At 40.8% G+C, this 24,231-nt stretch overlaps 1 protein-coding gene across 1 annotated transcript in view; it reads right to left on the bottom strand.

Annotated features, from left to right (window-relative positions):
* Positions 1-24,231, bottom strand: part of kmt2cb (lysine (K)-specific methyltransferase 2Cb) — a 252,332-nt gene that overhangs the window by 126,759 nt on the left and 101,342 nt on the right. The window contains 2 exon segments of the mRNA XM_034182661.1: positions 20,522-20,863; positions 21,024-21,199. Of these exon segments, the coding sequence (XP_034038552.1) occupies positions 20,522-20,863; positions 21,024-21,199 (518 nt within the window).

The raw sequence follows: 24,231 nt of genomic DNA, 5'->3' as shown, positions 1-24,231 counted from the left end.
TTTTCTTTTAATTTAACAAGGGCACAATATTGGTCATTGAAATTGTTCCTGTCCCAGAATTATTTGCGTAGATTCCTTCGTTTGGAAATGGCAGCCATTTTTATTCTGAAAATGATATTTGGCCTTGGGATTTAATTGAGCCGGTAACCCACAGGGCCCTTGGCACTCTAGTTAATGAATGAAATGTTTGTTACAGACGTGTGCACAATACTGATACCAATACCTGGAAACTCTGGTATTTTGATCTACATCTAGTACTTGCAGTAAAGGCATTAAATATAGCCATATGATGCAACTATGAGGTCTCATGCTTGTATTTTGAAAACTAACTGTTCTTTAGAAACTAAACAGCAGAATAATGGTTTTCTTACTTTACACCTCCATCCGTTGGTTGGAATGGAGTCCATGGCAGGTTGCAGACAAAATGTATGGTAGCCTTTGTCACACAAATCACACACCAGCATTTTTGTGTCCTCTCCTGGATTCCTAAACACACAGACAGAAATATATAGGAGATAAGATTTAAATATTAATTCAGAATACAAACCTGAACTCCAGAAAGTCTGAAGTCACATCAGTGAGTCAGATTTGCACAACAGTTCAGAAGTTTTTTGTGATGATCTTGAAGACAGCCCACAATAAACTTAGTAAAAATTCAAGTAATATCACGTGTGACAGATACTACATTACGCATAACATTCTGTATCTTTGCAAACAGAAGTTAAGAACAAAAAGGAGTAGTGTTCTCCTCAGGCAAAAACAGGCTACAGTACTGTAACTTTAAGCTACAATGTCCCATTATTTCTGAGAACCTGCAGAGCAACCTGCAGAGGCAAGTCAAAGCATATGCACAATTACTGGTAGCAACAAAAGAAATTACAGTAAAACTCGCCTGTCATCGTACAAACCGGATATTTACACTCACTGGACAAAAGCAGAAGTTCCAATACTTTTGAATGGTTTTCCATGTAATAAGTGCCATATATAACAGATTTTCTTTCACACTGGACAAAACACCCCATCTGATCGCAATACATTTTCATGAAAACTTTGCAAGTACCAGACAGAGCAGTCTGAAAGTGCCCAGTAACAGAAGTACAAAATGAAGGTCAGCACTTACATTCACCACTTCAAGGAAAGTGGGTTTCCTTGATTCAAAGCCCAGTCCTTAGTTTTTTCAGACCGTGCTCAGACCTGGTAGGTCATTTGCATTGCAGGTCACTGCAGGTCATCTGAGCATATTTTTTCAAATTCCGAAGTTGTAAAGTTGGTCATATTTGCAGTCTTTTCTGCCAAATGTATTTGATTCATGATCTAATATAATCGGCGGGCAATCCGCAAAAACTATAAAAATATGACGGGAGAGAAAGGAGTGAAAAAGCAAAGTAACAAATCACAGCCTTTTGCGGTGTCCGTCATTTAGCAGGTGCTGCGTCAGACTCCGGAGCAGTTTGTTAATAATCACCGGCCTTGAATTACGCCCTGCCTCATTTCGGTCTCGTGTCTGAGCATGGTTTGGAAAAAACAAACAAAAAAACAAAAAACGGCTGGTCGTGTAATCAACAAAATATGGTACCCACTTTCCTTGAATAAGCGAGTGTCCGTGCTGAACTTCATTTCATCTCTCTGTTACTGGGCACATCTAGACAGGGCATTTTGTCCAGATTTTTGAGTGAAAATCCATTATATATGGTATTTATTACATGGCAAACCATAACAACACATTGGGACTTTTGAGAATATCTGGTTTATATGATGACGGTTTAGGCGTGTTTTACTGTATAACGGACAAAATTCGCTGGTCCACCTGAATCAATTACATACAGGTTTTAATGCAGTAAGAAGAGAAAAAAAATTAAGGGGAGATGAAAACATAGGTTCCTTGCTTGGGTGGGGGGGTAAGACAACTCACTTGCAAGTCTGACAGACTTTACACTCTGGGCACTGCCACCCTGCCCTCCTTAGAGGGGTTGCAGCCATATCCAGGCACATCCCATGGTAGTGCTGACCACAACTGGTGCAGAAGAGTTGGTCCAATAGGTCCCCTGGGCTATCGCATAGCACGCAATTTACATCATCTACAACTATGGAGGGGAAAAGAAAACAGGTGTCATCACAGAGAGAGAGACACGGTTATACCTAAATTGATCCTCTAGTTTACTGTAATTATCTGTCATTAAAAAAGTAAAAAGGGGATCACTAGAGCTATAGTATATCAGAAGTCCTCCTTATGCAACTGAACAGGTGTGTTGGTGTATATGTTACAGCTGAGCCAACATGAGCGTCCTGCAAACGTGTAACAAAAAGTACACTCCAACACAAGAGCTTAAAGAGGGTCAGGCTAACCACATTTTATGACAGCTAATGTAGGGCCACAGGTGCCAAGGACAGATGTTCAGGTTGGTAGCCACAAATACCAGACCCGGAGCTGAAAAGTCCTAAAAAATACATTATGTGTGTGTGTATGTATATATATATATATATATATATATATATATACTCAACAAAAATATAAACACAACACTTTTGGTTTTGCTCCCATTTTGTATGAGATGAACTCAAAGATCTAAAACTTTTTCCACATACACAATATCACCATTTCCCTCAAATACTGTTCACAAACCAGTCTAAATCTGTGATAGTGAGCACTTCTCCTTTGCTGAGATAATCCATCCCACCTCACAGGTGTGCCATATCAAGATGCTGATTAGACACCATGATTAGTGCACAGGTGTGCCTTAGACTGCCCACAATAAAAGGCCACTCTGAAAGGTGCAGTTTTGTTTTATTGTCTTTTTCCTGGTTCTCTCCCTCAGCCCCAACCAGTCCCAGCAGACGACTACCCCTCCCTGAGCCTGGTTCTGCTGGAGGTTTCTTCCTGTTAAAAGGGAGTTTTTCCTTCCCACTGTAGCCAAGTGCTTGCTCACAGGGGGTCGTTTTGACCGTTGGGGTTTTACATAATTATTGTATGGCCTTGCCTTACAATATAAAGCGCCTTGGGGCAACTGTTTGCTGTGATTTGGCGCTATATAAAAAAATTGATTGATTGATTGATTGATTGAATACCAGTCGGTATCTGGTGTGACCACCATTTGCCTCATGCAGTGCAACACATCTCCTTCGCATCATCCGTGAAAAGAACACCTCTCCAACATGCCAAACACCAGCGAATGTGAGCATTTGCCCACTCAAGTCGGTTACGACGACAAACTGGAGTCAGGTCGAGACCCCGATGAGGACGACGACCATGCAGATGAGCTTCCATGAGACGGTTTCTGACAGTTTGTGCAGAAAGTCTTTGGTTATGCAAACCGATTGTTTCACCAGCTGTCCGAGTGGCTGGTCTCAGACGATCTTGGAGGTGAACATGCTGGATGTGGAGGTCCTGGGCTGGTGTGGTTACACGTGGTCTGCGGTTGTGAGGCTGGTTGGATGTACTGCCAAATTCTCTGAAACGCCTTTGGAGACAGCTTATGGTAGAGAAATGAACATTCAATACGCGAGCAACAGCTCTGGTTAACATTCCTGCTGTCAGCATGCCAATTGCACGCTCCCTCAAATCTTGCGACATCTGTGGCATTGTGCTGTGTGATAAAACTGCACCTTTCAGAGTGGCCTTTTTTGGGACAGTCTAAGGCACACCTGTGCACTAATCATGGTGTCTAATCAGCATCTTGGTATGGCACACCTGTGAGGTGGGATGGATTATCTCAGCAAAGGAGAAGCGCTCACTATCACAGATTTAGACTGGTTTGTGAACAATATTTGAGGGAAATGATGATATTGTGTATGTGGAAAAAGTTTTAGATCTTTGAGTTCATCTCATACAAAATGAGAGCAAAACCAAAAGTGTTGCATTTATATTTTGTTGAGTATATATATATATATATATATATATATATATATATATATATATATATATATATATATATAATCATACTGGTTAGCAGTGAGAAAGTCTATTTTAACCCAATATTATTATTTTATCTCCTGTAAAAATTATACTGGTTAGCAGTGAGAAAGTCTATTTTAACCCAATATTATTATTTTATCTCCTGTAGCTGCAGACATGTTGCAATATGAGAATCGGGCAAACGTGACATGTACCCGATACAAATCAGTGAAATATGGGTGCTCAAAAGATGCATAGGCTTTTTGACAGGGACATGCTCCTCTGCCTCATAACAAGTTGTGTCTGTTGGATGATAGGCTTCAACCATAACAAAAAACAGAGGAAAGGAAAAGCTCAATGTTTGCAACAAAACATGAGAAGTTTCAGCACATGAAAATAACATGCTATGTTACTTTAACAGGTTGAAAACTCCTGATTTCTTGTTTTGGGCTTCTTCTATGCTACAATCTCTGGTACTATATGTAGCACTGCCTCCTGTGGCACACAAAATTCACACCAGTGAAAATGGCACAGACTTGCAGCAGAAATAATCATACGCTAACTCAAAAGAAAATGTTACTTACAGAATAGGGATTTAAAATGAAATATATGCTTCTTGTGCCAATTATCTCTTAAACCAGAAAGAGGAAAGTTTTTTTTTTTTTTAATACAGATCAAAACATACTAATATAACATGAGTTTTTGCATGAGGTCTGAAAGGAAAGAGAAGAAACTGTTCCTGGAAAGCATAAAATAAGGATGAGACTAGCATTTATAATGGGCTGCATTTCGGTAGTCATCTAATATCTTCCCTCTGCTCTATCCATTTGGTTTTTGGATCAAGGCCATGTATGCATGAGACTCATCTCACATGAATAGAAGTACTCATTCCTGGCTCCCAGGCATCCACACACCAAGCCAATATTCTGTCAGACAGCCCCTAACAGTACAGACAGCCCAGTCTTAAAGGCACGCTCCCCATTTCAATCCACCAAGTTCCCATGTCACACTGATCCTGACACACACATGCACCTGCTCAGCATCTCTGCCAGGGAAGGGAGTAACCATGACAACCAACATCCCAGGGTCTGTGTGCTCTCGGCTCATGACTGTGCAGCTTGCAGGTGCTCATCCGGTGTCGATGCCAGAGACTCAATTAGGAGATGGGCCTCAAACCATCTCCAGCCCTCAACTATTGACCAAGCTGAACACACAATCTCATTCATATTAACACCCAACTTCCTACATCTTCCACAGTGAATAAGATGATGGCTAAGCTAAATACAGGGCTTTGATTAATGCAATGGAGATCTGAGGTCAGGTCTAACTAAAGGTCTGAGAGTGGCTCTAACAGCAATGAGTCAGGGTAACCCTGCTGCTATGTCCTGACTGGTGACAAATCCTGTCAGATGATAACAGCACTCACTAATGACTCCAATCATATAACTCAGACAGGTAGTTTTTACTGTATTTACTGGGGATGCCCCGATCCCGATCCCAGTATCGGGTATCGGCTCAATCCCATATTGATTTACTCGTACTTGCAATCATAAAATGTATCCGATACTCTGTGACCCGATACCATTTTACAGCAGTGTGATGTCAACCTCTCAATGGGGGATTTTCACGCACACGCTCCAAATTTCCGGACTATAAACCACTACTATTTTCATACGTTGTGAACACTGTGGCTTTAACAATGATGCAGCTAATTTACAGATTTTTACAGGCTTTCATGTAATTTACTCAGAAGTCAAATACATCCATCAATGCTGTCCATTAATTGGCTGAAAGCTGCTGTCTGCAAGCGAGGAAATTATCCCATGATCGAAATGATCAAGTTCTCCCACTTAGAAATCATGGAGGGGTCTGAAATTTTCATCTTAGGTGCACGTCCACTGTGAGAGACAATCTAAAAACAAAACAAAAAAAATTCCGGAAATCACAATGTATGATTTTTTAATAATTTATTTGTATGTTACTGCTGCAAATAAGTATTTGAACACCTGTCAGCCAGTAAGAATTCTGGCTCTCACAGACCTCTTAATTTTTGTTTAAGAAGCCCTATTATTCTGCACTCTTTACCTGTATTAATTGCACCTGTTTGAACTTGTTACCTGTATAAAAGACACCTGTTCACACACTCAATCAATCACACTCCAACCTGTCCACCATAGCCAAGACCAAAGAGCTGTCTAAGGACACCAGGGACAAAACTGCAAACCTGCACAAGGCTGGGATGGACTACAGGACTACAGGCAAGCAGCTTGGTAGAAGACAACAACTGTTATGATTATTTATTAGAAAGCGGAAGAAACACAAGATTGCTGTCAATCTCCCTCGGTCTGGGATTCCATGCAAGATCTCACTTTGTGGAGTAAGGATGATTCTGAGAAAGCCCAGAACTACACAGGAGGACCTGGTCAATGACCTGAAGAGAGCTGGGACCACAGTCACAAAGATTGCATTAGTAACACATGATGCTGTCATGGTTTAAAATCCTGCAGGGCAGCAAGGTCCCCCGCTCAAGCCAGCACATGTCCAGGCCCATTTGAAGTTCACCAGTGACCATCTGGATGATAAAGAGGAGGCATGGGAGAAGGTTGTGTGGTCAGATGAGACCAAAATAGAGTTTTCTGGAATCAACTCCACTTACCATGTTTAGAGGATGAGAACAACCCCAAGAAAACCATCCCAACCGTGAAGCATGGGGATGGAAACATCATACTCTGGGGGTGCTCTTCTGCAAAGGGGACAGGACGACTGCACCGTATTGAAAGGAGGATGGATGGGGTCATGTATTGCGAGATTTTGGCAAATAACCTCCTTCCCTCAGTAAGAGCATTGAAGATGGGTCATGGCTGGGTCTTCCAGCATGACAATGACCCCAAACACACAGCCAGGGCAAGTAAGGAGGGGCTTCGTAAGAAGCATTTCAAGGGCCTGGAGTGGCCTGGCCAGTCTCCAGACCTGAACTCAATAGAAAATCTTTGGAGGGAGCTGAAACTCCAAACCTGAAAGATTTGGAGAAGATCTGTATGGAGGAGTGGACCAAAATCCCTGCTGCAGTGTGAAGTGTGTGAAGTGTGTGAAAACCTGATGAAAAACTACAGGAAATGTTTGACCTCTGTAATTGCAAACAAAGGCTACTGTACCAAATATTAACATTGATTTTCACGGGTGTTGAAATACTTATTTGCAGCAGTAACATACAAATAAATTATATATAAAAAAAAAAAAAATCATACATTGTGATTTCCGGAATTTTTTTATTTTAGATTATGTCCCTCACAGTGAAAATTTCAGACCCCTCCATGATTTCTAAGTGGGAGAACTTGCAAAATCACAGGGTGTTCAAATACTTACTTTCCTCACTGTTTATATATATATATATATATATGTGTGTGTGTGGGTGTGTGTATATACACGCACACGTGTGCGTACGCCATGCTCATCAATATCACATGTTCCACCTTTGGAAAAAAAATTACAGTTTGTATTAAAAAATAGTGTTGAGAGTAGGGATGGGTATTGATAAGATTTTATCGATACCATTATCGATTCTGCTTATCGATCCAATTCCGATTCCCTTATTGATACCTCTTGTGAATTGTCTGTGTACCAAATGCAGGCTTTACAGGTTTTTTTATGTCAACAACATTTTATTGTCTTAAAGTAAATACATATGAAATTGGTTACTGGATCCTTAAACTCTACATAGTGGATCCTTGATCTCTGGACATAAATGGACATAAACAAAATCTGTAGTTTTTGTCAAAAGCATTTCCTTTCATACATTATTGGCATGAATCTCAGTCCATACCTCTGAGCTGAGCTCTTGCAGCTGTCTGTGCTGCACGCCACCATCAATTTAATTCATAAAGAACGCAGGACATCTCATTTTGTGAGGAAAAAACGTTTTAGTCAACTGTAGTTTTTTTTGTCTGGATTACAATGTTTGGAAAGAGGTGTTATTTTATTTAAAGCGGCGATTCGCTTTGAAGTTATTAATTCCGACTGGACTCCAACGTGGCTTGGCAGAGAGCCACGGAGCATTTGGAGCTGTGCGAATGGAATGGAAGACTATTCTCGTGTCTGGACTGCAACAAGACAAGAGTCCCAGTTAGTGACTTGAATCTGCACAAAAGTGACTCATGATTGACATATTTTAATGGCTTTGAGAGGGGGTTAGAAGTGGTCTTGCCGCTTCTGAAGAGCAGCGAATCAAAGAACCAACGAAGCAGCGGATCGAAGCACTTCTTCATTGGTTCAAGCTTCAAAGTGGAGTCATAGTGCAGAAGCGGTTGATTACAGAACCTCTGCAGAATATACAATCAACATAGAGAAATGATCATTTTCCCGGTAAACACTAGGGATGGGTATCGACAACCGGTTCCTTTTCGGTATCGTTAAGAAATTATTCGATCCACCTACATCAATAAGCTTTTTGCTTAACAATTCCCTTATTGGTCCTTCAGAGTGGCCGTTGATTTTGGCGGTGTTTGTCAGGAAAATGATCATTTCTCTACACTGATTACAGATCCTGTAGTGGGTCTGTAATAAACTTTTCTGCAGTGCGACTTTGCTTTGAACCTTGAACCAATCGAAGCAGTGATTCGCAGACTGAAGCAGTGCTTCGATCTACTGCTTCGTTGGTTAATTTTTTCCCCTTTCGCTTTATCTTAATTTTCCCCCGCTAAAACCCTAAAGATCATATGGCTGTGAGTATTATTTACCTTTTTCATGTTAAACCGACCTGTTATGGTCTTCTGAAACAGCTGATAGATGTATTTTATAACTTAAAAATGGGACTGATGCTAACGCGTTAGCATGTCTATGGCATTTTCAATGTTAAAGTTAGCATTAAGCAGTTGCAGCTGTCAGCACGTTCGGGTGCATGTTTTCTGTATAAGCATTTGTTATTGTAAAAGTCAAATTATTACAAATTGTAATATCTTTTAAATTTATCGTTGTTTATATATTAATAATAATAGCAACCACAACAATAATAGTAATAATAAGTAATCTAATGATTAGTTATTACATACAATTTTAGAGAAAGAGACAAAAAGAACCTGAATAAAAACAACAGAAAATATAAAACCAACTAACAATGGACATGCATAAATAAATGCGTACATACATACAGAAATAAATAAGTGTTTCTTACACCTCCATTTCATCCCTGTCTTATTTAAGTTTAATGACAGTTTGTTTCGGTCAAACCATATTTTCAATGTGTTAATTTCTTCAGTGATTTCCTCCAGAACTATGTGCCAAACTAGAAAACTGCTGCATCCTAGTAAGAGCAGAATACTACTGGAATGAATTTGAATAAGAAAAGCTGCTTTTTTTTTTCTCATCAAAATGGATGCTGCACTCACTCCAGTTTATCGCCTGGAATAGTCCCAGATTGCATTTCAGAGCTTCTAGAATTCAAACATTTTCGTGCAGGTGGTGTTGGGGGTAATTTTGGGTTTCAGCTTTTTTTGTTTTTTACCACTTTCATCCCTGAATATGTCAATCGTGAGTCACATTTGTGCGGATTAAAGTTACTAACTGGGACTCCTGTCTTGTTGCGAGAAAGAAACAAGAATCGTCCTCCATTCTGCTCACACAGCTCCAAACGCTCAAACGTCAAGTTAGAACGATAGAGCCCAGTCGGAATTAATAACTTCAAAGTGAAACACCGTTTTGTTTATTTTTATTTATAGTTAGTGGCCCACAGTGTAGGAGCACTGGCCCATGGTTTTGTGCACGAGAGTTCATGATATTCCACCTTGAAATCATGCAAATAAAGCTACCTATATAATATAAACCAATCCAGAAAAAAAACATAAAATAGTCTATGGACCATGAAGTTAAAAAAAAAAAAAAAAATAGAATTTATCAGAGGGCATTCTCAAGTGTAAAAAAAAAAAAGTGACTCCCATAAAATTTCAAGGGCATTTTTTAAGCAACCCTCAGAGTTGGCTAACTCACAGTCAGAAATGTAAAATACAGATGTAGGTCCATATCAAAACTAAAAAGTATGCATTGTCTGGATTGGAGTTACAGATCTAAAAATTAAAAAAAAAAATATGCTTGGCTCCTTTGTTAATGTTGTCGCCCTGGGGTTTCCACAAAGGCAAGCTGGTTAGACTTTTAAACTAGCTTCAAAATAGGCAGGGTCTACCAGGACCAATCATATACTTTACTTACTTGTCAGCATACGACAGATAGGCCCTGCAGATTTGGCAGAAAACCTCATTCTTCTCTTGGTCATGACCAAGCCATGGCCATTTCTGTGGCCAGGTCGGGACAAAACCTCTCTTCCTCTTGTTTCTTTCATACAGTCTGTCTCAATCCCTTTAGTCGTCATCACTAAGCTTCCTTTTCCTCTTCCAATTCCCTTAGCAAAACTCTTTCCTGGTTGTTGTCCAGGTTTGGGTGGGTGTAGTTTAAACATATTTCATTTCAAATTTCAAAGCATTCTGTTACATTTGCATCTTGTTCGTCTTCGTTTCTTGCAGCTTCCTGTGCATTTAAAGATGCTAACAAACATTGCAGAAGATCGGTGACTGAAACGGCCAAACGCACATGCCACGCATCAACAACATACATTTCAATATGCGCGAAATTCTGCTGGAGCATGGAACATGGTTAGGGATGGGTATTGATAAGATTTTATCGATATCGATACCATTATCAATTCCGCTTATTGATCCGATTCCTTATCCCTTATCAATACTGCTTGGGAATTTTCTGTGTACTAAAAGTAGGATTTAAAGGTTTTCTATGTGAACAACATTTTATTGAATATTAAAGTAAATAAATATGAAAGTGGTCACTGGATCCTTAAACTCTGCACCTAAATAAACTCTACATGGTGGCTCCTTGATCTCTGAATATATACTCAACAAAATATAAACGCAACACTTTTGGTTTTGCTCCCATTTTGTATGAGATGAACTCAAAGATCTAAAACTTTTTCCACATACACAATATCACCATTTCTCTCAAATATTGTTCACAAACCAGTCTAAATCTGTGATAGTGAGCACTTCTCCTTTGCTGAGATAATCCATCCCACCTCACAGGTGTGCCATACCAAGATGCTGATTAGTGCACAGGTGTGCCTTAGACTGCCCACAATAAAAGGCCACTCTGAAAGGTGCAGTTTTGTTTTATTGGGGGGGGGATACCAGTCAGTATCTGGTGTGACCACCATTTGCCTCATGCAGTGCAACACATCTCCTTCACATCATCCGTGAAGAGAACACCTCTCCAACGTGCCAAACGCCAGCAAATGTGAGCATTTGCCCACTCAAGTCGGTTACGACGACGAACTGGAGTCAGGCCGAGACCCCGATGAGGACGACGAGCATGCAGATGAGCTTCCCTGAGACGGTTTCTGACAGTTTGTGCAGAAATCCTTTGGTTATGCAAACCGATTGTTTCAGCAGCTGTCCGAGTGGCTGGTCTCAGACGATCTTGGAGGTGAACATGCTGGATGTGGAGGTCCTGGGCTGGTGTGGTTACACGTGGTCTGCGGTTGTGAGGCTGGTTGGATGTACTGCCAAATTCTCTGAAACGCCTTTGGAGACGGCTTATGGTAGAGAAATGAACATTCAATACACGAGCAACAGCTCTGGTTGACATTCCTGCTGTCAGCACGCTCCCTCAAATCTTGCGACATCTGTGGCATTGTGCTGTGTGATAAAACTGCACCTTTCAGAGTGGCCTTTTATTGTGGGCAGTCTAAGGCACACCTGTGCACTAATCATGGTGTCTAATCAGCATCGTGATATGGCACACCTGTGAGGTGGGATGGATTATCTCAGCAAAGGAGAAGTGCTCACTATCACAGATTTAGACTGGTTTGTGAACAATATTTGAGGGAAATGGTGATACTGTGTATGTGGAAAAAGTTTTAGATCTTTGAGTTCATCTCATACAAAATGGGAGCAAAACCAAAAGTGTTGCGTTTATATTTTTGTTGAGTGTAAATAGAAAGAAACAAAATCAAAACAAAAACATTTCCTTTCAGGCATTATTGGTATGAATGTCTTTCCATACCTCTGAGCTGAGCTTTTGCAGCTCTCTGTGCTTCATGTCAGCATCAGTTTAATTCATAAAGAATGCAGGACATCTCATTTTGGGAAGTAAAAAGGTTTTAGTCGATTGTAGTTTATTTTCTGTATTATAGCGTTTGGAAAGAGGTGCCATTTTATTTAAAGCGGCAATTCATTTTGAAGTTATTAATTCTGACCGGACTGTGTCTCAGCAGAGAGCTGCGGAGCGTTTGGAGCTGAGGACGGAGGACGATTCTTGTTTCTTGACCGCCACAAGACAAGATCCTACTTAGCGACTTTAATCTGCACAAAAGTGACTTAGTCATGACTGACATATTTTAATGGCTTTGAGAGGAGTTAAGAAGAGGACTTGCAGCTTCCGAAGAGTTATTATTACTATTATTGCTGTTGTTGTTGCTATTATTATTATTATTATTAATATATAAATAAAATAATAAAAAAAATTACAATTTTAATACATTTGAGTCTTTGATGACAACAAGCGCTGAGCCATTAATTATTATACAGAAAACAAATGCACACAAACGTGCTGAAATGCCAACAGCTAATGCTAACTTTAACAATGAAAACGCCATAGACATGCTAACGCGTTAGCATCGGTCCCGTTTTTAAGTTATACATCTACCAACGACCCAGTGGATCGAACCATTGCTTCACTGGTTCACAATTCAAAGTGCAGTCGCTCTGCAGAAGCGGTTGATTACAGACCAGCTGCAGGGTCTGCAATCAACGTAGAGAAATGATCATTTTCCCGAAAAAGACCCTCAAGAACAACGGCCGCTCTGAAGGACCGATAAGGGAATCGTTAAGCAAAAAGACTATTGATATTGGTGGATCGAATCATTTCTTAATGATACCCAACCCGAGATGCGAGATGTGGTCCGTGGTGCAAGACCAAAAGAAACAAAGAACAAGACGACCAAAACAAACATGGCGGACTCTGTGAAGTTTGATGACACGGAGATGTGAAGAAATTCGACTTTCCCGCCACAAAATATGGTAAAATAAACAGAATGTTGCATATTTTTGTAGTGGCCCGAGCGGGCCATCAGTTGATAAATTGTACTGGTCATAGTGGCCCAAAAGTGGGCTAAATCGGCGCCAGGCCAGCGGCAAATGGCTATGTCGAGCCCTGACATTGTAGATAAAAAAAGAGATGATATCACAGAGAAGCTTCTTTTCATCAAAATGAATCTGTCCAGAGCAGAGCCGTTGCTGCAACAGCTGTTTTTATGTACTTGTATGTATTGAATTGCATTTATGGACGCACTGTATCCTCGGTACCAAAAACAATACAGACACCACAGAAAAACTAGTAGAGTCACTTTTTTTTTAAATTTTGGTAACGAAGTATCACTTCTTGTGACATCCCATACTGGGATCCAGTTAAGGTTACACTTGGAAACAGCCTGTCACATGGCACAACAATTTAATTCAAAGTAGTACACCTGGACCTGCACAGTCATTGAAATTTGATTTAGCATTGCCAAAACTACATTTTAAAACTACGGTGATATCCTGGTATAGAAATAAATGAATAATAAAATTCAATTCTAACTGGCCCTATTTATTATTTTTATTACTGTGATGTTGCAAGTCTACTTGCCATTTGTTTGCCACTGGCACCAGTGATATGCACAGTTATGAGAAGGAAGAAGCCCACAAGAAGCCTGGACATTTTAGATTGTTAGTAGAGCCTACCATCATATTCTGCGTGCTGTAATTTATTCACATTTAGTAATGTTTGAAGTAAGCGTTGAACTATTCAAATGTCTCAATTATCGTGTTGCACTTCATGCCTGTTGTATAGCCCAGAAGTTACAAGAAATGGGTGCATGTCAGAGTCAAGAACACGCAGTTCTCTTTTTTGTCCCAGTTGTAACAGCCACATGTACACGTAAACGCAGGAGACACTGACGTAAAAGCAAATGTACGTGTGTACAGCCGAGCTGTGTGTGAGCAGTTGTGAATTAGCCAGCGTAGCTCAAAAGCAGGATTAGAGTTTACAGTCTAGATAAGAGTGAGCAACATAGCAACCAACAGAATGTACAGCTTGTCCTTCATTATCCACATCATGGACAATAATATTGGCCAACGTCATAAAATTCACAGCAGAGATGGAGCCCTGAATACTCGACAAGTAGATCACACAATGAAAATATCATGAGAGCTTTCACAGGCATGGCCATGGATAAACCACTGTGACAACTGGAAACAAGAGATACCGCAAACAAGGGAACTTGGTAATGTGGCTAATGCCTCAATATATTCAAGCCACAAATTGATTCGATTATACCTCAATCCAGATGTGGTCCATGACACAATTGCTTGTGCACACAGGCATTTGTGTTCACAAGAAGAAGTCAAATATACACACATACTCCATACAGTGTATGCAGACTACTACTCAAAGCTAAAGTGTTAACATTACAAAACTGTTTTCTGATGAAAAGCACATCATGGGATTTATGTCACTTTTTTGTTTGTTTTACATGTTTTAAACCTTTCTGATTGATCACAACATTCCACAATGCTACTATTAGCACCGATGACATATTTTCATACCCAGATTTCATGACTCTACAACTGTTCTGAAGACATTTTAAGTTTCTAAACAATTAAAACGTAATGTTTATGTGCCAACTTCAATGTTGTCTTATTGTTAAATCCCTGTTAGCTGGAATTATCCATTCAGAATAAAGCTATTTACTGTGTTCAGAGTGTGCTGTCATAAGCCTGTCATTAAGATGGTTTTATTGTGAAACATTTTGTCGAATGTGTTATCAGCAGTAGCTGGCAGAGTTGTAGTCTATGCTGCCAAGCACACGGACAAGAAAACTACTCATAGCTGTCAAAAATGTGCAGACAATCTGCTTCTTTAAACCCATTCAACCTAGTACTCAAGTGAGAAATTTGCAGAGTAGTTTATGCTGTAGTTTGTTAGGTACAACACGGACAGATGCATGGATGAACGAACAAATACTCTGAGGTAGGATATGTTTTTTCCTACACATTTTCATGCACTACTGCAGAAAATAATATCTGATAATCACTGTCAGGAGTACAAATTAATCTAACATTTTAACGTATCGGCATTTGTCAACAGGAATTTGGCATTTTATAAGAGGATGCAGTTCTGGACATGCTCACTGCTAACAGATGAGGAGAAAAACATTTTCTAGGATCACATTTAAACTGGTGAATAATTATGATGTGTTTTACAGACATGCCACCCTTAGGACTTCTGTCTCTGGTTCTACTGGTGGATTTACACAGTGTGGTTTACACAGTCTTTTGAGTAGTGATGACACGTACATCAGACTCGGATATGTGCCTGCCTGTGGGGTGCCTTTAAAATGAATAGATATCAGCGATGTCACCCCACCCCAAGGTCCACCTTTTTCCTCAGTGTCAATGCAGTTGAGTGTTTTGGTCAGAGATAAGTTGAGGTGCCGTTGTTGTGGTGAAGTTTAGCAACTTGCCGTTGTAGTACATGAAAGCATTCAGATTCAAAGCAGAGGGAATCACTGTTCATGTATGATGTTCTGAGGCCTCCCCAATAACCAGATGGTGTCCTTCTAGTGGCAGAGTAAAGCAATTCCACTTCTTTGTAATTTCATGTTGGAAAATCTAAAACCATTTTGTGTCTCCTTTTTTCCCCCCTCCTGTGCTGCCCATCTGTGTCCGTGAAAAACTGAAAACCTACTTCCACCTAACATGGCGCATATTTTTAGTTTTCACTTTAGAGAACAGTTTCTCTATTTTTCATCTGACTCGGATGTGTCTTGATGGAACCTGTAGCTAACATGAATAAAATCATTAAATCTTGGCAGAGGTTTGTTCTCTTGGAGCACTTCTTATTTCAGACATTTTTTGTAAAAGACCAAACGTTGACAGCCTTCTCAATAAGAGGTGGTGCACAGTTAATGATGTAATGCTACACCTTGTGGTTGTTTCATGATGAATGTTAGTCCTTATTTTGCAATGTTTTGAAATTTAATTCAAGCTGAATGAAATTCAACCTTGAAAATCATCTGTGGAGGCCACCTTGACTTTCTAAGTGAACACCAGGAGGATTCATCAGGAGCCTCATGTACAAAGACTTGCATGGACTTTCTACTAAAAGCTGGCATACACCCAAACCCTGAATCTGGTGTAAGCACAAATACAACCCCTGGCAATAATTATGGAATCACCGGCCTCGGAGGATGTTCATTCAGTTGTTTAATTTTGTAGAAAAAAAGCAGATCACAGACATAACACAAAACTAAAGTCATTTCAAATGGCAACTTTCTGGCTTTAAGAAACACTATAAGAAATCAGGAAAAAAATTGTGGTAGTCAGTAACGGTTACTTTTTAAACCAAACAGAGGGAAAAAAAATAGGAATCACTCATTCTGGGGAATAAAATTATGGAATCACCCTGTAAATTTTCATCCCTAAAACTAACACCTGCATCAAATCAGATCTGCTTGTTAGTCTGCATCTAAAAAGGAGTGATCACCCTTGGAGAGCTGTTGCACCAAGTGGACTGACATGAATCATGGCTCCAACACGAGCAATGTCAATTGAAACAAGGAGACGATTATCAAACTCTTAAAAGATGGTAAATCATCATACAATGTTGCAAAAGATGTTGGTTGTTCACAGTCAGCTGTGTCTAAACTCTGGACCAAATACAAACAACATGGGAAGGTTGTTAAAGGCAAACTACTGGTAGACCAAGGAAGACGTCAAAGCGTCGACAGAAACTTAAAGCAATATGTCTCAAAAATCGAAAATGCACAACAAAACAAATGAGGAACGAATGGGAGGAAACTGGAGTCAACGTCTGTGACCGAACTGTAAGAAACCGCCTAAAGGAAATGGGATTTACATACAGAAAAGCTAAACGAAAGCCATCATTAACACCTCAACAGAAAAAACAAGGTTACAATGGGCTAAGGAAAAGCAATCGTGGACTGTGGGTGACTTGATGAAAGTCATATTCAGTGATGAATCTCGAATCTGCATTGGGCAAGGTGATGATGCTGGAACTTTTGTTTGGTGCCGTTCCAATGAGATTTATAAGATGACTGTCTGAAGAGAACATGTAAATTTCCACAGTCATTGATGATATGGGGCTGCATGTCAGGTAAAGGCACTGGGGAGATGGCTGTCATTACATCATCAATAAATGCACAAGTTTACCGTTGATATTTTGGGCACTTTTCTTATCCCATCAGTTGAAAGGATGTTTGGGGATGATGAAATCATTTTTCAAGATGATAATGCATCTTGCCATAGAGCAAAAAACTGTGAAAACATTCCTTGCAAAAAGACACATAGGGTCAATGTCATGGCCTGCAAATAGTCCGGATCTTAATCCAATTGAAAATCTTGGTGGAAGTTGAAGAAAATGGTCCATGACCAAGGCTCCAACCTGCAAAGCTGATCTGGCAACAGCAATCAGAGAAAGTTGGAGCCAGATTGATGAAGAGTACTGTTTGTCACTCATTAAGTCCATGCCTCAAAGACTGCAAGCTGTTTATAAAGCCAGAGGTGGTGCAACAAAATACTAGTGATGTGTTGGAGCGTTCTTTTTTTTTTCATGATTCCATAATTTTTTCCTCAGAATTGAGTGATTCCATATTTTTTTTTCCCTCTGCTTAGTCCTAAAAAAGTAACCGTTACTGACTGCCACAATTTTTTTTCCTGATTTCTTATAGTGTTTCTTAAAGCCAGAAAGTAGCCATTTGAAATTACTTTAGTTTTGTGTCATGTCTGTGATCTGCTTTTTTTCTACAAAATTAAACAACTGAATGAACATCCTCCGAGGCCGGTGATTCCATAATTTTTTCCAGGGGTTGTATGAGAAATTCATTCATCTTTAGAAAGTGAATGGACATTCATGAGAATCTCTTATTCTCTAAACTGTCTGACCCAAAAGTGCTCATTTCTTGCTTGGCCTTGTATATTCAGGTTTGTATATTCAGGTGTATAAAACTGTGTGTAGGCATGAATTCACGCATGTTCAGTTTGTACATCCCACTGAACGTGGAACTGAGCATGGAACCAAACTCCTCCCTGGCCACATCCCATTTAAATATGCAATTTCATGTAAATAGGCCCTTTGAGCAGGGATTCCCCACGACATCACATCAGACAACATGAACACAGGAAAGAAATTATACTATAGATGACTGGAAATTACATGGAGACATCTGGACAGTTTATTCGGTACGCCGTTAAACGGATTAATCATGAAACTGGAAAAATGGTCGTGGGAGCTACAGCGTCAGACCGCATATGCACACATAGAACAGCGCGCACACCGACGTTAAAAAGGTGAGGTGCACCTCTACTGACAGTGTGACATTCACAGTTTACACATGCCTTTATAAGCGAAGTGCGCAACGCATCTGCACATGCGTGGGCCAAACCGGGGCAAAAACTCCAGCTTTCAAACTCACACCGCATCCATTGAATTTCGTATACAGCAGCATTAGCGGATTGTAAACGTTAAGTCTTACAGGGATTGTTTCAAAGGCTTTAAGCCTTAAGCGACGCATACAATAATGACAGGTGGCATTGCGCTGTTTTCAAATGCTCGAACGGAATTTCCAGTGGTTGAAATGACCCAAATCATAGCTCTCCTCGCTGCTTCCGCTGTCATAGCATGTGGATTGGTAGGCAAAAAATTTTGCGTACCCTTAATGCACTGCATTGCCCAAGATGTGCACTTCGCTTATTGACAAATTCTGAACACAGGAAGCCCATTAAGAAGCCCTGCAGCTCACCAGCAAGCAAAAATAAAAAAAATACATTAATAATAATAATAATTAAAAAAAACATATTTGAATGCGCACATGCCCAAATGTGTCCACACTGGTTTTTCATTTGGAACAATTACATTAATAAACTATTTTAACACAAGCAGCACCCCCCATCATGCACCGTGCAGCCTCCACATATGATTTGAACACTGATGGAATGAAAATGTTTCCTATTAACAGAAACAAATTCATCATGTTATGGCGCCTTTATAGCAATATGTGTGCAGTTAATAGCTCCAATTACATTCGGGAAAACGTCTCTCGCTGCAAAATGCACTGTAATGTTGGAATGCACCTAGGGGAGGTGATAGTCGAGTGGTTAAGCATTAGGCTTCAGACCAAAGGATCCTCAGTTCAAATCTCAGACTGACAAAATCACTAAGTGCCCTTGGGCAAGGTCCTTAATCCCCTAGTTGCTCCCGGTGTGTAGTGGGCGCCTTGCATGGTAGCAGCCTCACATCGGGGTGAATGTGAGGCATTCGATGTGTAAAGCACTTTGAGCATCTGATGCAGATGGAAAAGCGCTATATAAATGCAGCCCATTTGCCATTTACCTGTTGACGTGGATGATTGAAGCTCAGCGCAAGGTTGACTGGCACCTGCCTGACCAATCAGCCAGCTCACGCTGGAATGCCTCTGATGCCAGGATGCCCAGCATGGTCAGCACATGTGTGCACAGACAGGCTCATGGTCCTTGCCGTATTGCACTCTGGGCCGGCTGCAGTTCTGTGCACACCTCCAGTAACAATGGCCTTGGTAATCGAAATTGGTTTATGAGCCAATTATCCTCATTTGGAAGTAAATCCTCGCATTCTCCGAGTACACGCTCACATCCGATTGCACCACTTGCAAGGTCCTCTAACAACGTTAACACAGCCACTGTTAGTGCCATTTAACGCATCACTTTGCGCATGCTTTTATATCCATCCATATAATTTCAAAGACATGGGTGTGTAATGTTCATCAGTGTGTCTCTGATGTGCACATCACTCCGATGACTTCATGTTTTCACACTGTTGACGGTTCCCTGCATCACCTCTATGTGCCGGCGGTAGCAAAATAGCTGTGGGAACATGCGTACGCCAGTCTGGATTTTTGCGTGATGCGCCACACATTTCCACGCTCATGTCACTTTTAACACATCTGCACATGGACATGGAGAAGGGCGTACGCCAGATTTTTGCGTGTAAGCACGCTTTGTACACGGGGCCCCAGGCACCATTAAGCTTTAGTTTGTATGGTGTTATATAGCAGAAAATAGCAAAATTTCAATGCTTCTGAACTACAACTAAAAATTAATTTATACAGAAAATTTCACACAGCATGCTATATAATAAACTGGAACCTATTAAGGGGGGGGGGGGGGTCAAGAGTATTAAATATCAAAACTTTGCAAAATAAGAACCAACCTAGTGTGCACACAGCGTATTATTTGTTTTTGCATGAGTAAAACCACTGCAATGAATGTTGTTTGCTATAAAGTAAATTTCATGTGGAGGAAGAATTTGTCATGAAAAAAAAAAAAAAACGTGCAAAATGTTATGATTCTATTGTTTTGTGACAACAGCTGAATGGAAATGGCAGCACATTCTTTATCCAGTATGCTACCTGCTCTAAAATGAAAGCAGACTTTAAAAATAAAATAAAATAAATTAAAGGCAAGAAATTAAAAAGAAATTCTTTCAATAAATACTTTCCCCTTTGTTTTGTTTTTTTTGGGTGGGGGTGGGGGGTGTAACTCACCATGCTTTTCAACAGATGTGACCAGCTTCTCCTCCTGGACGGTAGCCTGAACGGGCTCTGGATCAGCATGCAATTCTGGTTCAGGGTCATTGTGCATTTCAGGAGGCAGATGAGTGCCAGGCTCGAGGTCCATGTGCTTTGGAGCCAGCTGTGGGCCAGTCTCAGAGTTTGTGTGCATTGAAGCTGGCTGTGGGCTGAGCTCCGGGCCAGTGTCCATATACTCTGCCTTTAACGTATGCTCTGCAGCAGGAGGCCTGCAGCTGGAACAAACATAGTCCTCTCTGGGGTGGATTTCTGCTTGGCCTGAGTTCTGACGCTCACACTCCAGGTGCAGCCATCTGAAAGGTGTAAAGGAATTTTCAACAGGAGTTGCTGCATAATGTTGACATTACACTTATTGCATCATGTATTTTAAAGAGAACACTTTGCCACAGAAATACCAAGTCGATAAAAATGTGTGTGTAGTGACATTAAGAGTTATGAACAAATGCTCCTTACCTCTTGCAGCTTTGGCAAAAGATTATGTCTTTGTGGTGTTCAGGGTCCAAGATACAGGCACACATGGGGCAGCACAGACCAGGGTCATGATTTTGGACACATTTTTCACAGAGTAAGCTGGTGTGGTACCACTGCCCACTGGTTCGTGTTCCACACTGGATGCATACTCTGCAGTTCTGAGGATGAAAAAAAAGGTTGTAATATTAGGATGACATTCAAATCATTTATTTTTGCAGTGAAGACCACAAACATCTGTGACAGAAGGATAGAACGGAATATTTCAACTAAACAATGTGGTTGCTATCCAAAAAACAGGTGGAATTCCTCACAGTTCACCTTTTGGCCAGAAGGCATAGTCATACAGTAATTACTGCTAATTAAAGCTACACCAGTGTGAACACCCAGCACTGCTGTGACTTCCAACTTGAGTTTCTGTATTTCACAGAGTATAAATCACGCATTTTTTTCTGTATTATGACTTTTCCTCACAAGCAAGTCACTGGTTTCCACAACCCTATCTAACATCCAGCCCATGCAGGTACTGAACAGAGTAGGAGCCAGGACACACCCCTGACAAATAGCAGATGGGAAAAACTCCACTCTGCACAGCACTCACAGTATCTGTGCATCAAGACCCCATAACAAACAGAAAAAAAGCTCAATTTAGATGGAACATTCCCCCCTGTAAAACATGCCATTTCTGATGAAAGATCATTCATATCAGTCGCAAACACACCTTCTTGAAATAAAAACATCTCTATCGGTAACTGACACATCATTTTCCATTACTGAAATCTCCGTACTGGAGACGACTTGAACAATTATGGTAACAACAAGCTCACTTGTGGACACAGCATCGATCGTTTCTGTGACGAATTCAGCCGTTCTGGACAAAACAGCCCCGTTTCCGGAGAACATGGCGATTTATATTTCTCCAATACGGCAAGCAAGAATGGATAGAACCGTAAAAAAATGTGCACTCTGAAGGACAACATTCCAAAGGATGGAGGAAGCCCAAAATGGAGAGTCGTTACGCATCTGTTTTATGTAATTCGGTACACAAGGGTGTGACGTAGCGCCCAAACGTGTTTCTCTTCACTACAGTGTAGAAATAGTTGAGAAAATTTGCATATAATAAGAACACACATACACCACATCCACAAACCCACGTATTTTCATTTCACACTCAAGTGGGGCAAGTTGGTTGCACTTCAAGCAAAAATTGTATCATGTAGTGTGTCTGCCATGCAGCACTGTACCGATTGTCAACAAACGAGCAACATGCTTGGCTTCGATCACACAACAGAAATAGTTGCTGAAGTGCTAAATATTCAATGCACGTAAAAAACAAACAACAAAAAAAAAAAAAACAGTTTAACAATGATTGAGAAACTACACAGGTAAATATAACAACCTTATGATCACGTCTTCTGTCTTTGTCCGTCATGTTTCTTCCACTTTGGTCTCCGGAATTGAGGCTGTTTTGCCCAGAAGAGCTGAACTGTCACAGAAAGTGCCGATGTTGTGTCGGTGAGTGAGCTTGTGGTTACTATAATCATTCTAAAGATGATGCATCAGTTACGGATGGGGACGTTTTTATTTCAAGAATAGGTGTATTTGCGACTGATTCGAGTGATCTTTCATCAGAGACTGCAAATTTTCAAGGGGAACGGGAAATGTTCCATCCAGATTGAGCTTTTTTCTTTACGTTTGTTAGGGGACCTGTGCATAGGCTGCTTACGATGTCCAGTAACTTCTTGGGGATTCCACAAATTATCAGGATTTCCTAGACATCCTAATAATTTGTCCAATCAACTGAATCAAATCTGTCCAATAATTAGACTGAATAATTTGTCCAATCAACTGAATCAAACGCTTTGCAAATATCAACATAGACTGCATAGAAGCACTGCCAATACTCACACAGCGTTTCTATAAGTAATCATGGGTTAGAATCCAGGTGATAGCTGACTTCGTGGGCATGAAGCCAGACTGTTCCAGTCTCTGAGCAGCAAATAGCTGTAACTGAGTCCTATTAAGAATAATCCTTGGAAGCACCTTCCTGGCACAGTGAGCAGTGTAATACCCCTATAGTTGTTACAGTTAATATGATCACCCCTTCATTTCCAGATTGGGATAAGTCCTTTCTTCCATCTCTAGGGATGACACCCGTCACTCATACTGAGACAAAAATTGTTTGCAATGCCAGGAGAACAGCATTTCTACCTACCTGGAGGAACTCAGCGCCAATGCCCACAATGAGTGTCTTTGTAACAAATGAGCAGTTACTGAGAGAGACTAAGATCAGAAGTGTTAAGGTGCGTTTACACATAACCAAGACGCGTTACGAATGTCATTTTTCTGTCATTCGTGACACATTCCTGACATTCTTAATGTGACTTAACGCGTCTGAATAGGTTTCTTAATAGTGCGTGTTGGTGCGTGATATTCTTGATATTTGTGGAGCATGTTTTTGCCTGTCACAAAATCTTCCAAGAATGTCACACACCACCCTCATTTCGTTCTCACGTCGTGGAGGTCGCAACTGAGCGTATTGATCCGTCTTGATGAGTAGTGATCCTTAATAGAATGTGACAATGTTCATAGTGGTTCCTGTGATGGTTCTTGGAGCCCAAACTGTCACGCGTTATTACGAAGTGACACGGAAACTGTCAAGTTTTGACACGACTTGTAACGCGGCGTCACATTTCACTGCACGCCACGACAAATCAGTTTTCTGTCACGTGCACACAATTAAACTCGGCTCCAAATATCGTTCCACGGTTCCTGCTGAAGCTCCTCAGGACGCTCCTGCAGGTGTTCCACCTGCTATTGTAACCGATGAGCGGGAGAATGAGTCTGAACCAGAGGAGCGAGAGGAGACTCACGTGCAGCCAGACATCTCTACACCTCCTCCAGTCCGGCGGAGGAAGAAGCGTGCGCACAATTAAACCCTGCTGCACCACATTCAGTTTGATTGCTGACACCAAGTCGGCTAAAAGACTAATTTCAGTGCTCTTCAGTGCGCTCCTGCAGGTGTTCCCACCTGCTGCATGTGCCTGATGTTTGGGAAAAATGCACGAGACGAAGACCACATGAAGCCACACATCTGGCTCTGTCAGTCTCCTCCTCCTCTCTGCGCCACTCCATAGCACAGAGCCCAACTACACATGCAGTCACAAAGTCTTCTGAAAACTGGAGCGATCTG

This window comes from Thalassophryne amazonica, chromosome 12 (genome assembly GCF_902500255.1).
Source record: "Thalassophryne amazonica chromosome 12, fThaAma1.1, whole genome shotgun sequence".
NCBI classification, from domain to species: Eukaryota; Metazoa; Chordata; class Actinopteri; order Batrachoidiformes; family Batrachoididae; genus Thalassophryne; species Thalassophryne amazonica.
Note: the sequence above shows the minus strand (reverse complement) of the source record. Positions and strands in the feature narration are given on the sequence as shown.